The sequence below is a fragment of the Artibeus jamaicensis genome, unplaced genomic scaffold (assembly GCF_021234435.1).
Source record: "Artibeus jamaicensis isolate MK-2021 breed Jamaican fruit bat unplaced genomic scaffold, CSHL_Jam_final scaffold_474, whole genome shotgun sequence".
In the NCBI taxonomy this organism is placed as follows: Eukaryota; Metazoa; Chordata; class Mammalia; order Chiroptera; family Phyllostomidae; genus Artibeus; species Artibeus jamaicensis.
Genome location: NW_026522046.1, coordinates 5,885,138 through 5,900,073, shown reverse-complemented (window position 1 = coordinate 5,900,073; position 14,936 = coordinate 5,885,138). Strand labels below are relative to the sequence as shown.

Here is a 14,936-nt window from a genome sequence, read left to right as displayed (position 1 = left end):
GTGACAAGTAAAATCACATACAACATATTGGAAGCCAGGCGTGGGGAACAATGTGCTAGAATGAAACACATTGGATTGGGGGCCAGGGACTTGGGGTCTAGACTTGGTACCCTTTTGCTGACCACAGGCAATGACCAAGTAATCTGACTTTCAGGTGCACACACTGGTGACCTCTCAGCAGCTTCAAGAAACACAAATGAGAAACAGTATCATTGTTACCATTCCTCGAGGGAAAGGCCAGTCTTCTCCCTTTAATCTTTGGAACCCAGCAAAGTCCTTGGCATACAGTAGGCACTCTATATTTCTGCTTGTTTAATGAATTATAAAACTGCCCAGAAGTCGTGTTTTTAAACATCAGTTGATTTTTTTTGCCCATATGTTTACAGCTTTTGGTTGCAGTCTGATCCCTGGCCCTGTGTCCCAAAGTATTTTATTCCATGTTAACCTTAACATACACAGAAATGTTATTTGGACACAACTAAAATTAGGGGAAAAAAAGCCCTGTCATAAAAGAGAATAGAAAGCAGTTCTTTTGACTATGGCAGCTGTACAGTTTCACAACTAACCTAACACTCATCTCTGGTTTGGTTACCACTCCTCCAGGTTCCCTGATATTCTATGTACCCATTCTGCAGGATTTATCCCTAGAGTGAAGGTGGTAGGCACTACAGAGTCCTGACCTGCTTATGCAGATGACCCTTCATGACTAGTCGAGAATGTAAGGGATTCCTTCCAAGTCTCTTCCAAATAGGAAGTGATAGGTGGAATGACAGGTAGAAACATGGATGAGGGGACTAGGCTTCCTGGTACCAGGGGAGAGATCTTGAAGTGGATTTGCTTGGTAGTAGGGGATACCACATGTACCCTTCCCACCCACACTACATGCTATTCCAGAATTGTTAGTGTTCGGTCTCTGAGAGCTTTGGTATAAGAGGGAAATGTGTAAAGGTAAGAGAAGGGATGGAAAAGACCAAAATGCTAATAGTTGCCATTGTTGTTTGTGCACTGTGATAATGGCCCTGGAACAAGAGCACTGGCAAAAGCAGAGTGTTTTCCAGATCTGCCATGTATCAAGCCTTCTTCTCATGTTCCTGAGGAACATTTGTGATCGTAAGTCATTTTGAATACCATTTCCCACCCCCGAAGTCTTCTGCCTTTTTTCCTTCCCTACCTCACCTTCCCCCCACCCCCTTCCCACATTGAGTGAGGCTTTAGATTGATGGACTGACTAAAGCCTCACTCAATCACTCTTGCTAGGTTATGCGTCCCTCTGTAGCCTCCAATTCACTGCACTGTAATTTCTGGTTTATTTACTTACTGTCCAGTTCTGAAAAGGAGGCCCTTTATCTTATTCAACATTCTATCCCCCAAATAGTACACCACAATAAAGGTGATGCTCAGCAAATGTTTAATTTATTTAGTATACTAGTGTATACTTCTTATTGCACTTTAATTTTTCTCTAGACACTATAATGGCTAAGCAAACAGAGGTATATGTCATTCTTTTTTCTTTATGCAACAGACAAAAAGTGTTGGGAAACTAGACACCAATCAGCTATTTTTGTTTCATGGTACCAGATCATCATACTGCAGAGTTCCTTCAAACTATTAAAGTACCGGACTACAATGCTGCATAGTCTAAGATCACAGAATAAAATACAAGGTGTTTCAAACCATTTTACAGAAACAGCAAAACTCAACAACGAAATCTTAAGACAAAAAGTAGACCACTTCCATTTAAACATTAATTTTGTAATATATTAAATGTCACAAAATCTAGCAAGATACAAAACTTCAGTTCTAGTCACACAAATACAACTCTTATAGAAATAACACTCCTCTCACCTTACACTACTTAAGAATCAAACAGTAGCTTCCACTCCCAGGACCGCCCCACCCTCTCACTGACCACCTTTTCCTTGGCTCTCACCAGGGCCCGATGCCAGCCCTGGCCCTAGCCCTAGCCCTCGTACTGGCTTCTTCTGCCAGGGCCTCACAGTACTGCACTGGCCAGTGCTGGGATTCCTTTTTTATGGAACTTGGCCACGAACTCCAGGTTTTCATCTTGCTGGTCTCCAGGTTGCTTGGGGGACCCCAAGGGAATTCACAATCCGGTGGATAGGTGTGAGGCACCACCTGTAACCGAGGTGTCACTGCTGCACGAAATCTTCCCTAAAAAGCCCTTTTGGGAGCTCGAAGAGGTCGTGATACTTTGAGGGACACACCCCCAACCGACTCAGCCCCTCCTAAACCTGTGCCTCCTTGGCTCTATTATCTTGTATGCAGATGAGACCCAAGATCATCATTAAGAGACCCAGTCTAGGGCTATCCGCTCCCAGATCCTTCTCCTTCGGAGGTTTCAGTTTGTCGGTTAGGGTATGTGTGGTGCTCGTGGCCCAGCTGTTTCAAGCTCAAAACTAAAGGCATACTACAGATGTTCTGCGGCCCTAGCGATGATCTCAGGGAAAAGATCCTTTAAGTCTCCCATAATGTTTTTCGCCATTTCGGAGCGACCTATGGGAAGTGATACGGCACCAATTCCGCCACCGTCTAATTCGGAGGGCGGCAGGCCCTGCACCTGGTCAAGGCTTTGAACGCCGAGACCCACGTGCCTCTCCAGGTGAGGGCGGGCTCCGCGGCCCCTCCTCCCTCTTGGCGCCAAGGTCCGCCGTGGGGCTCTCCCGCTGGTGGGGGCTCGGGGCTTTCTGCAAGGTGGTCGGGGTCGCACAGTCACAGCCGCCACACTCCTGCTCCTCTGCCTGAGGGACGCAGAGACCCCCGCTCCGAGGGTTCTGCAACAGTTTTCGGGAAGGCAGGCGCGGAGCACCGAAAGGACCGAGGGATGTTCGGTCCGCTGCACAAACCCAGTGGAGCGGTTGGCAGCGGCTGGGGCGGCGGGAGGAGGGCTAAGAGAGATGACCGAAGGCACAGTGTGGCTGCCGGGTGGCACCCGAGAACTCCAAAGGGTGCCTGCAACACCGCCGGTTCCCGACTCCCGCGGCCGCCACTGCGCAGCCTCAGTCCGCCCTGCGTGAGCTCCGGGGCTACTTCCGGCCTGCCCCGGCAAGATGGCGGCCTCGGGCCGCGCGCAGCCCCTCCCCTACCGGCCCCCTGTGCGTGGTGGGGTACTTTGGTAGTCGGGTCTCTGGGGGAAGTGTCCGTTTCTTCACTGCTTTTTAGGCTCGAGAGCTGGAGGGGCGATGCCAGGGTTTTCACAGCCGAGGCAGGCAGACTGGGGGATGTTTCAATGTACAGGGATGCAACAGTGATGGAGTTCTAGCCATGTCTTTCAGCAGGTGCTTATTTGTAAGTGTGTGTATCTAGGATTTTGAGTGATTTGCTCTGGCCCAAGTGCAGAGTGCATGGAGGTGAATAGCTGGGAGATAAGTCTTCTGGATAATTAGTGAAGGTTTTGAACAGAATGCTAGGGAGGATGAAACTAATTCTGAACACACCGGGAAAATACCTGGACCAGTATGTACTTCTCATGGCAGTGTGGAGGATGGATCTGAGCAGGGCGGACCAAAAGCCGGGAATCCAGTTCGGAGTATTATTACAGTGCAGAACAGGAAGTGGGATTTGGCCTGTCTTGTTCATTGGTGTATCTTTAGCTCCTAGAACAGCATGTTGAGACACTCCATAAAAACTGTAAAATAGATGAGGAAGGGGTAAGGGTAGCAGATTATAGGGGGACGAAAGGAAAATGATGAGATATATTGTATAGCTGGTCGAGCAGGGGTGTCCAAACTTTTGTTGTCTCTGGGCCACCTTGGAAGAACAAGGGGTGTCTTGGGCCACACATGAAATACATTGTGACATGTAATCACAAAAAAATATAATGTTTTGATTAAATTTGCGATTTTGTGTTGGGCCGAATTCATAGCCATCCTGAGCCTCATAGGGCCCACGGGATAGAATTTGGACACCCTGACCGGAAAGGTGAGATTTTTAACCTAATCAAATCTAACTACTCCCATTTTTCTTTTTGCATACCCTACTCTGAGCTTTCTTCCACTTCCTGTCTCTTTCTTTTTTTCCTGTCCTCCCCTCCCCTCTCCTCTCTCTCTAGGATTCAGCTGAAGTGTCATCATTCCAAGGCCTTCCTTAGTCTCCATTGCATGCATGGAGGTTATTTATTGCCATCTGTGAATCACCATAGCAATTTGTATTTATTTAGCATCCACTTAAATAGACCTTATTCTGCGCTAGGCTCTGTTGTAATCTGCTTTTCAAATATTAATTTGTTTAATTCTCATTAAGGTAAGTACTATTATCATCATCCCTATTTTATCGATATGTCCTTCCTATGGCATTTGTTATTTACTAGCTATGTTATCTTGGGCAGGTTACCTAAACTCCCTGCTCCTCAGTTTCCTTATCAGTAAAATGGGCATAATATTAGAAACAACATTGTGGAGATTATGTGAAGTTATGTGTATGAAGCATTTAACAGAGTGCTTGGCAAAAACTGAATGTTCAATAAATGTTAACTACTACTTATTGCATTTTTAATGTGCTGATACTGTGCTAAGTATTCACATGTATTGACTGGTTTACTCCTAGGTAAGTGGTGTTATTATCACTATTTTACAAGTGAAGTAACACAGAAAAAGGTTAAATAACTTTCCCAGCATAATATGACTGAGATTTGAACCATATAGTATAATTCCAAAGACTTAACACAATATTAATAGGTATTAGTTATTATTATCATTATTGACCATACTTTGTATTATAATTATTTTTGTGGTTATGTTTTTACCAAAACCAAACATCCTACAAGCTAGGGCTGTGTCTTTAACTTTTTTGAAGAGCCCCTCAGAGTTGGCACTCAGTATATAATTTTCACTGAATAAATGATAGGAGGCTTTACTTTTTACATAGGAAATAACATTTATTTTAAGTAAATATCTAACAATTAGACTTTCCTAGATATAATTATGAACTTCATTTTAAAAATTTCTGAAAATATATACTCAATTATACTATATGATTTACAAAATTCGAAAGTGTGTAAGTGAAGCAGGAAGATGTTTATTATAGTCAAGCTTGAGGCTATTATTAGTTTCCATTGTGCCAAACATTTTATGTACAGTATAATTTAGTCCTCATAAATTCCTATTAGGAAGGTATTATTATCTTCATTTTACAAACGGGAAACAGTCACAGAGAGGGTAACTCACCTGTCCCAAACCACCCATCTGTTCAGTGCTGGACCGGAAATGGGAACCCAGATCATCTCTTTGGAAGACTGTACTCAGGACTGCCACACTGAATTGCCTGGTTATCTGTTTCTCCTTAAGGTAGAGAGAGACACTCCTTCCTAAGATGATTACACTAGACTTAAAATTGTTCACTTAACTTTCTCATATCAAGCATTGCCAAGGAGATATGCAGAAAATATATGCCTAGAAAATACCACGCAGGAGATACATTAAATGGAAAGAGTTTTGAAGGACACATTAGCAATAATATAACAATTTAGAAAACTGAATGAATAATATACCACTACTCATCAAAACAGGGAGCAAACTACTGACAAAATGTGGATGAGTCATGTTGAGCAAGAAAAGATGCAAAAGAAGATACAAAAGGTTACATACAATGTGATTATATTTAATCTACTGTTCAAGATAGTTTAAACTAATCTGTGGTGATAGACATCAGAACAGTGGAGTGGGGTTGACTGGAAAGAGATGCATTAACTTTCTGGGATGATGAGAATATTTAGTATCTTGGATTGGGGGTTAGTATACATTTGTCAAAAATTATCAAACTGTGCCCTTAATATATATGCACCTCACAGTATATAAATATACCTCAAAATTATAAAAACAAAAGTTTTTTTATTAAAGTATAATTGACATAATATTAGTTGTGGGTATATAGCAGAATAATGATTCTATATTTGTGTATATTGTAAAGTGATCACCACAGTAAGTCTAGTTTACATCTGTTACCACACATAGTTACAAAATTATTTTTTTTCTTGTGATCAGAACTGAGGAATGTATTTTTGTTCTTATTTTATAGAAGGGGAATCTGAGGCTCAGGGAAATTAACTTGCCTAGAGTTACCCAGTGAATAAATGGAAATGCCAAACCTAGCTCAGATTTTAATTTTTATCCCCACTTAAGGACAATTTTTCATTGCTTTTAGAAAAAGAAGAAGGTAGGGAGGGAATGGGAAAAAGAGAGGTGGGCAGGGGGAGAGACATCGAGGTGAGAGAGAAACATTGATTGGCAGCCTCTTCCTACATGCCCTGACAAGGGTTGAACCCACAACTTTGGTATGTACCCTGACCAGAAATCAGACTTTTGCCCCTGACTGATGTAGCTCAGTGGATTGAGCACGGGCCTGTGAACCAAAGGATTGCAGTTCAATTCCCAATCAGGGCACATGCCTGGGTTGCAGGCCAGTTCCCAGCAGGGGACCCAGGAGAGGCAACCATACATTGATATTTCTCTCCCTCTCTCCTTCCCTTCCCCTCTGAAGATAAATAAATAAAATCTTAAAAAAAAAGAAATCAGACTTTTGACCTTTCAATCTACCGAAGCAACCAGCTGAGCTACATCAACCAGAGCCAGATATTTTTAACTACAAATCTCATAATACTTTCAAAACCATTGGAATGGCCAATGGTCTTTAGGTTCAGCTTGTCACTGAAATTCACAAAACACAATAGGCTTCCCAGGCCTGAGTTTCACGTTGCCTAAAGGAATACAGAACAAGGAGCAGAACAGCACCTTAGGCTACCAGTATCAGAAGGGCCTCGGATGTCCAGAGCCAATGTCACAATCACCAATCTGGTGTTCTATTTAAAATATGAGGGAAATTTTGTTTAGTCGGCTTTTTATTTTTTATTTTTAACTACATTTTATTGATTATGGTGTTAAAATTGTCCCAATTTTCCCCCTTTGCCCCCGTCCACTCAGCAACCCCCATTCTCTCAGGCAATCCCCCCACCATTGTTCATGTTCATGGGTCATGCGTATCAGTTCTTTGGCTAGTCCATTTCTTATACTGTACTTTATATCCCTAGGGCTATACTGTAACAAACTATTTGTACTTCTTAATCCCCTCATCTCTTCACCCATTCTCCCACAGCCTCCTCCCATCAGGCATCCATCAAAACACTCTCTGTATCTATGATTCTGTCTGTTTTTCTTGCTGCCTATTTGTTTTTTAGATTCAGTTGTTGATAGATATGTATATTTTTGCCATTTTATTGTTCATGTTTTGATCTTCCTTTTCTTAAAGAAGTCCCTTTAACATTTCATGCAATAATGGTTTGGTGATGAGGAACTCCTTTAGTTTTATCTTGTCTGGGAAGCTCTTTATCTTCCCTTCAATCTAAATGATAGCTTTGGTGGGTAGAGCAATCTTGGCCATAGCCCTTGCTTTACATGACTGTGAATATTTCTTGCCATTCCCTTCTAGCCTGCAAAGTTTTATTTTGGGAAATCAGCTGACGGTCTTATGGGAACTCTCCTGTAGGTAACTGACTTCTTTTCTCTTGCTGCTTTGAAGATTCTCTCATAATCTTTAAACTTTGACATTTTAATTATGATGTGTCTTAGAGTGGGCCTCTTTGCAACCATCTTGTTTGGGACTCTCTGTGCTTCCTGAACTTGCATATCTATGTCCTTCACCAAATCAGGGAAGTTTTTTCATTATTCTTTCAAATAGATTTCCAATTTCTTGCTCTTCTTCTTTCCCTTTTGCTGTAATGTGAATGATGGAACACTTGAAGTTGTCCCAGAGGCTCCTTATACTATGCTCATTTGTCTGGATTCTTTTTTCTTCTTGTTGTTCTGATTGGTTGTTTTTGCTTCTTTATGTACCAAGTCACTGAGCTGACTCTCAGCTTTATCCACTGTACTGCTGTTTTTCTGTAAATTATTCTTTATTTCAATTAGTGTATCCTTCCTTTCTGACTGGGTATTTTTATGCTGCTGAGATCCTCACTAATTTCCCTGAGCATCCTAATAACTGGTGTTTTGAACTCTGCATCTGATAGATTGCTTATCTCCATTTTGTTGAGCTCTTTTTCTAGAGTTTTGGTCTGTTCTTTCATTTGGGCCATGTTTCTTTGTCTCCTCATTTTGACAACCTCCCTGTGTTTGTTTCTGTGTATTAGGTACAGCTGCTATGACTCCCTGCTTTGGTAGTGTGGCCTAATATAGTAGGTGTCCTGTAGGGTCCATTGACACAACCCCCCTATCATCCAAGCTGGGTACTCAAGGTGTGCCCTTCGTGTGGGCTGAGTACACCCTCCTCTTGTAGTTGAGCCTTGATTTCTGTTGTCAGGTCAGTGGGGGGGATTTACTCAGGCCAGTCAGCTTCAAGGACTGACTGTTTTCACTGACCACCAACCTCTGCCCTCTAGGGAGTATCAGCTTTGCAAGGGCAGGGTGATGGTGCTCTGACATGGTCTATAGCTCTCCACTGGGTGTGCTGTCCCTAGGGTTTCCCATGTGGTACAGGCCAAAGTGAGCCCCGTCTGTGTTTTGTGTGGGGCCATCTTGCCTGAGGTATAAAGCAATGTGAGATGTCTGCTACTTGTGCTGGGTTTGGAGATTCCAGGTGAAGCCAAGCTGTGAATTTAGGCTGGCTACTGCTAGTGCAGAGCCTGGAGCCACTTAGCTGTTGCTTGTTTGATAGGGTTTAGGAAATCATGAAGTATGAGCCAAGACCAGCCATTCATGTGGAAAAGTCATGGTTAGAAGTTTGGGCAGGCCCATAAATTGGGTGGGATGGAGTCTGGGGATCTCCAGGGCAGGACAAACAGTGTTTTCCAGGTTGATGGAGTCTTAGATATGGCTCTTGCTGCTGGCTCTGTGGCTCTTTTGGGGGGAGGGCTCAGAAAAGTGACAATGGCCTCTGTCTGCCTTTCTGTGTAGGAGAAAGCTGTCCCCCAGCTTCTGCCTTGGTGCCACACACTTCAGTTCCTTTGTGTATGGCACTGGTGCCTTTTCAGCTGCTATTCTTGTGGTGCTGGAGCTCAGAGGGAGTGCATCTGTGTGTGGGTTCTTTAAGAGGAACTGCTTGGGACTCCAGAAGTTTTTCCCACTGACTAATCCATGCTGGTTTTTGAAGCCAGAGGTTATCCGTTCTGGCACTGGAACCCTAGTTTTGGGGGCCTGGTGTGGGGCTGGGACTCCTTGCTCTCTAATATCCCTCCTGAATTATTATTCATCACAGGTGGGTGTGGGACTAGCCTGTTCTTCATCTGTGCCCCTCCTACCTGTCTGGATAGATCTGGTTTCTTTAATTCTGTAAGACTTCAATTTAGTTTCTGATGGTTCTGAGTGATGGGTGTTCTATATTTTAGTTGTAATTTTGATGTGGTCATTGAGGAGGCAAGCCATGTTTACCTATCCACCATCTTGACTGGGAGTTAGTTTTCTTTTTAAAGCAATCTAGTTTTAAAATGAGTTGAGGTCAAGAGAAAGACAAAAGAACATAAAATCTTCTAACAGAGTCAGATGGAGGAAGGATGGTCATTGAACAGGGCCTTCCGCATCAGATCTTCTTTGTCTTGGAAATGAGGTCAAAGATTCTGGTCAGATCATAGTTTTCTCCAGCAAGTGGATGCACACCTGCTCCTTTCTTGGGCTTACCTGGAAGGCCAAGGCCTCTACTTGGACCTTGCTGGACACCTGGGCGGCCTCCTTGTTTGCCTGCTTGAGTTTCTCTTCTGTGTGGGTCTTCAGTGGATGAAATCTCTGGCCTTGTTTCTTAATTCTTAGTATGTAATCCTCAGTGCACTTCTTGAGTGACTCTTAGTTCTTGCAGTTGCCTTTGATGACCTCCTTCTACTTCTCAAACTGCTTGTAGGGGCCAGAGAAATATGTTTTTCATGGGATTTGGATCTGTAGTAAGTTGTTCTTTTTCTTTTATAACCTTCTGGATTCTGGCTTTGGCAAGTTCTTTCTGTTTCTGAGCGAGCCTCCTCCATTGCTTGGGGCACAGTCTCCTCAAACCCGTCCATGATCTTATCCATCTGCTGGCTCTTCACGTGGAGCTCTTCATGCATGCTTTTCAGCAACAGGATCTCCTGTTGTGTCACTTCCACTACCCTGCCCAGGTCTTTCTGGCTCTACTACAGCATGCCCATGATGGGAGACCTGTGCTAAGGACACTCAGATCTTAGGAAGTCAGGTTCCACCGGCACCACTTCAGGGGGACTTCTGCCTGTGGAGTGTGTCTGAGTATGCCAACTGCTCCAGATCATCTCCCTCAGCAAGTACTGGAGCCTCAGCTGGCTCCCAGCAGCACCCCTCACTCAGGTCCAAGGGGGCCTGACTCTGCTGAGAGGGGTGCGTCGTCAGCTGGCCAGGCCGTAAAGGATGAGGCTGTGAGGTCATGCTGCGGAATTCATGGTTCCTTGTTCACATGCTGCTCAGTGGTACTCACCATGGTCTGCACCATAAGGAGTGTCACCACGGAGGTGAAATGGGGTGAAAAATTCAATGACTAGGCCTTTAGCTATAGGTGGTGGGTAAGGGATATGACAGGGGAATGGACTACTTTACCACTTGCCTATATCTGGATGCTCTAGTGTTACACTGGAAGGGATCTAGACCATCTTTGTTCCGGTTTTGATTGTGCCTGTGTTGTACTGGACAAGGTAGACCTGGTGGGGTAAAGAGAGTCAAATATATGGTAAGGGAAGGAAACTAGGCATTAGATGGTGAGTGTTCAGTAGAATATACAGATGTTGAATTATAATGTTCACCTGAAGATTATGTGTTATTAACCGATGTCACCTCCATAAATTTACTTTTTTAAGAAAGCCGTCCTGCCCTGGCTGGGTGGCTAAGCTGGTTGAAGAGTCATCCCGTACACTAAAAGGCTGTGGGTTCAATCCCTGGCTGGAGCATGTATGGGAGGCAACTGATTGATGTTTCTCTCACATCGATGTTCCTTTCTCTCTCTTCCCCTTCTTCTCTCTCTAAAACCAATAAAAACATATCTTCAGGTGAGGATTAAAAAATAAGGCATGGTTTAAAAAACAGGAAGTTCTTACGTAAGCTATGAAAAGGGAGGAAATATATATCTCTTTGGTGGGGGTGGGGTTGGGGGGAAGGGCAATGAAACAAATACTTTGATGACTATTATATTGAAACCTTTAAAAAAAAATCCTTACCCAAGGATATGTTTACTGATTTTAGAGGGGGAGGGAGAGATTGAGAGAAACATCAGTGTGAGAGAGAAGCATTGATTGGTTGCCTCCCATACCCGCCCCAAATGGGGATCAAACCCGCAACCTACATATGTGCCCTGACCAGCAATCCAACCTACATCCTTTTGGTGTGCTAGATGACACTCTAAGCAATTGAGCCACGAAGCCAAGGCTGAAACCTTGTTGAAGGATGATCCTTGTAGCATAGATTAGAGTCTTTGGAAGTCCACCGTGGGAGTTGCACTGAAAAAGCAGAACTATAGGGTGAATTGCCCTGAAAGTGTCCAGCACTGAGGACATAGAAACGGTATATCCTAGAACAAAGCACTAAACTAGCTCAGAAGACCTGAGTTCTGGCATCCCTCCTTGCCCTCTTGTGCAGGAGACCTAACCTCTCTGGGCCACTGTTTCTTCATCTTTAAGGCCTGACAACCCTTGCTTTGCCCATCCCCACAGAGTTATGTTGAGGTTCAAGTACAATGCAAACATACTTTTAAAGTGCTCTACTGTTAAGAAACAAATATAAAATGTTACTGACTTTTTTTTTTAGAGAGAAGTGGTAGAAAAATCTCAGTAATGAGAGTTACTGGCCTCTTATGCAGACATTTTGGAATGATCTTACACATTCCTGGTTGAAAAAACCGTCTGGCCAAAAAAGATTAAATAAAGAAATGTCAAGTCCTGACTCTCCATCTAAGGCCAGCGAATGCTTTGGTGCGGAGCCAGTTATCTTGTTGAATTCCTTCTAAACTTGGCAATAGAGTCCTCCAAACTTTTGAGTGCCTTCTTCACACAGATGCTGAGTATCGTCTCACCCTAGATCTGAGTAGCCCCAAACTGCATAGCTGCTGTGTCTTTCCTATTTCTCCTGATAGTCTTGACAGCTGTGCAGCTAATCTGGCTCAAAGAAGGATTCAGGGGAAGAGCTTTGTCCAGAATTTCTGGGCCAGGGGCAAAATGGAGCCCAGTTTTGTCACAGCAGAATGGGCGGAGCATGCAGCCATGGGTCCTGTATGTGTGGCTGGTATTGAGGCAAGGTGGCTAGGGAGATGATTTGATCTGACTTGGATAATGACAATTGTTTGTTATTATTTGAAGAGCAATTGTGTGAGCAGCAGTACTTCAGTTTTGGGCTGCCTGTGACTCACTAGTGTCTGTAACATAACACCCAATGCAGAGGAGAGGCAGAGCCTGGCCAGCGTGGTGGTGGGGGGAAGTGGGGGGGAAGATGCAGGGGGCACAGGCCTCCTTTTCCCTCCTGCACTGTCCTTCCCCCTCCCCCCACCCCCGCCACCACTCTAAACCTCGAAGGAGAGTTGGCGGGAAGGTATTTGCCACCTGGACACAATGAGGCCCAGTGCGAGGGGCAAGCACAAGGCTGGCCTGGAGCCAGGGCCTTGGTCTGAATGGCTGTCGCCAATGGGCTGCCAACAGCCCATCTCTATACCCATGAGGCTGGGCCAGGGCCGAGGTGAAGGGCTCCCTACCCCCACCTCAGAGGCCCAGCTCACACCATTTGCTGGCTGTGATCAGAATGCATGGGACAGGGTCTTTGAGACCCTGAACAGAGCCATTTCTCCTCTGTGGGCTGCCAGTTCATTGGGATTAGAGCAGGCTCTCCGGAGTCCCTTTGTTGACTGCTTGTTATTCCATACGCACTGAGCACTGTGCATTCATCTCTATTAGTTCTAATTGCTTCCCTATTCTAATGGGATCTTGATATTCCCATACAATTGAAAGGAAATGTATTCATTAAAATAATTCTTCTCCTAACTGCTGCTTCAAGCTGCTCCTCTAAGTGACATTGTCTCTCTAGCCACAGCCTGCTGAGGCCTCTTATTAAGACTGTAGTCAAAAGCCAACTTTGGGCAGCAAACTTTCCTCACAGGAGTTTCCAGACACTGAAGGGAGGGTGCTTTTTAATCCTCTCACACACTGAAGTTGGAGGCCAGCTGGTGTAATTGGGGGTGCTGCTCCAGCAGGTGGGGGGAGCAGGGCTTGCCTCTAGCCCTGCCTCCCGTAACAATGACCCCTTTCTGCACACAAACTGGCTAATGTAGACAGGGCTTTCCCCTCCTGTCCTCTGTGTGAAACTTTCTGTTTATGCCACACGCAGTTACTAGGTGTGTTCTAAATGCAGGGCCCTGAGTAAGGTGCCATGGGAAGTGTGAAGACAGAGCTGTAGTCTCGAGGTGTTTATGGTCTCTGTGGGTGGCTCCCAACTCCTAAGTCCCTAAAGTTAGGCAGCAGAGGAAAAGCTGGGACAGCTCTCCATATTCAAAAATGCTTAATAAGATAGAGAACTTAGAAAAGCAGGCTGCTATTTCATAAATGTATGTCATTTAATGACCAAAATCTTTTAAGCCATGAGATCATACAGGTAATATGAGAATCTTTTGGGGGGACTTTGGGAACCATTGATCTATTTGGGGGAAATAAGTCATTATAAACGAGAATGACTACGTAAACATACAGTCTTTACATGTTTGGTATAAGTAAAGTGCAATAGGAGTTTGGAGGAGTGGAAGGGAGTGTGTGTTGGGCACTATGCTGTCTCTTGAATCTCACTGAGTCTCTATAACAGGCCTGTGAGAGAAGCATAACTATTCCCCATTTTACAGATAATAGCTGAGAGAGTCAGGTCATTTGTCCAGTATCTACAGTTGGAGTCAGGCTTGAAACGCCAGCCTTCTGATTCCAATGTACAGGCTGTTTTCGTGACATCACTCTCTACCTCTCACTTCATATCAGTCAGGGGCCATCAGAGGAGGTTTAATGTGGAAGGTGGTGTTTGAATCCCCATGAGGCCTTTCAGGTTGGTGGGTTGTCAGCAGGCAGAGAGTGGGGTTCACAGGGTCTGGGAATAACCTGGCATAGAAGGAAATGACAAGAGTCCAGGTGGCTCAGCGACTGGAGAGTGGGTGGAGGAGCAGGGGGAGCAAGTCAGAAAGCTCTGTGAGGCCACACTGTAAAGAGCCCTGCCTGTCAGGAGTCTGGATTTTATACTATCGTATAAAGGAGGATAGCTGAGCCTCTGGATAAACACAGTATTTCTTTCAGGAACATCAATTTTCCTTAAGGTGAATAATTTTAAACATCTTTGTATTAAAAGAAATTCAGATATATCATGCAAAATTCTCATGAATTTTTAAGAGAAAACAGAAGACTTCAAAGAGAGCTTGGTTGTGCTGGCAGTAGCTTCAGGCTACACAGTCCCTCGGGGGAACTGAAGGCATTTCTTTTGTCTGCTGTTGGTGAATTTCAGTAGGAAAGTTTGAGATGTACTAGTTTTGAATAGAAGGTTTTGATCCCAGGTATAAAATAATTAGGTGTATTTCAAGAAGCCTGCCAAAGGCTTGGAAAATAGGTTGGACAGGGCAGGGACAGAGGGCAGGAGACCAGCAAGAAACTATTTCAATAAACTCAAGAGACTCAAAGGGCCCAGGGGGCTGCCTAGGCCTCAGGACCCACCTCTTTGCCCTGGCCTGTTTGGAGGGAGCCACTTGACAGATGCCCCATCCTGAAGCTGCTCCTTCCTTTTAATGATGGACTAGAATTAGACTAGGATGTCCAAGGCTGTAGCAGAAGCAACCAAGGGAGAGCCTGCGTCTGGGCCAAAAAGGGGCCCTTCCAGAGAAGCTCTGTGCCATGGCCACCTCACCTGCCATACTGCCTACTGCCCACTGCCTCCCAATTACCTTCAAGCCCAGCAGGTTTGTTAGCTTACCTGTCAGAAGGCAAGTGGTTG

At 44.5% G+C, this 14,936-nt stretch overlaps 1 protein-coding gene across 1 annotated transcript; it reads right to left on the bottom strand.

The window, feature by feature from the left end:
• Positions 1 to 1,736: 1,736 nt before the first annotated feature.
• Positions 1,737 to 10,039, bottom strand: MAGEF1 (MAGE family member F1). The gene is given in 7 exon segments (XM_053657727.1): positions 1,737 to 2,135; positions 2,138 to 2,376; positions 2,378 to 2,409; positions 2,411 to 2,520; positions 2,523 to 2,639; positions 2,642 to 2,906; positions 9,974 to 10,039. Coding segments are annotated over 7 exon segments (1,038 nt in total). The 3' UTR covers positions 1,737 to 1,926.
• Positions 10,040 to 14,936: the final 4,897 nt, after the last annotated feature.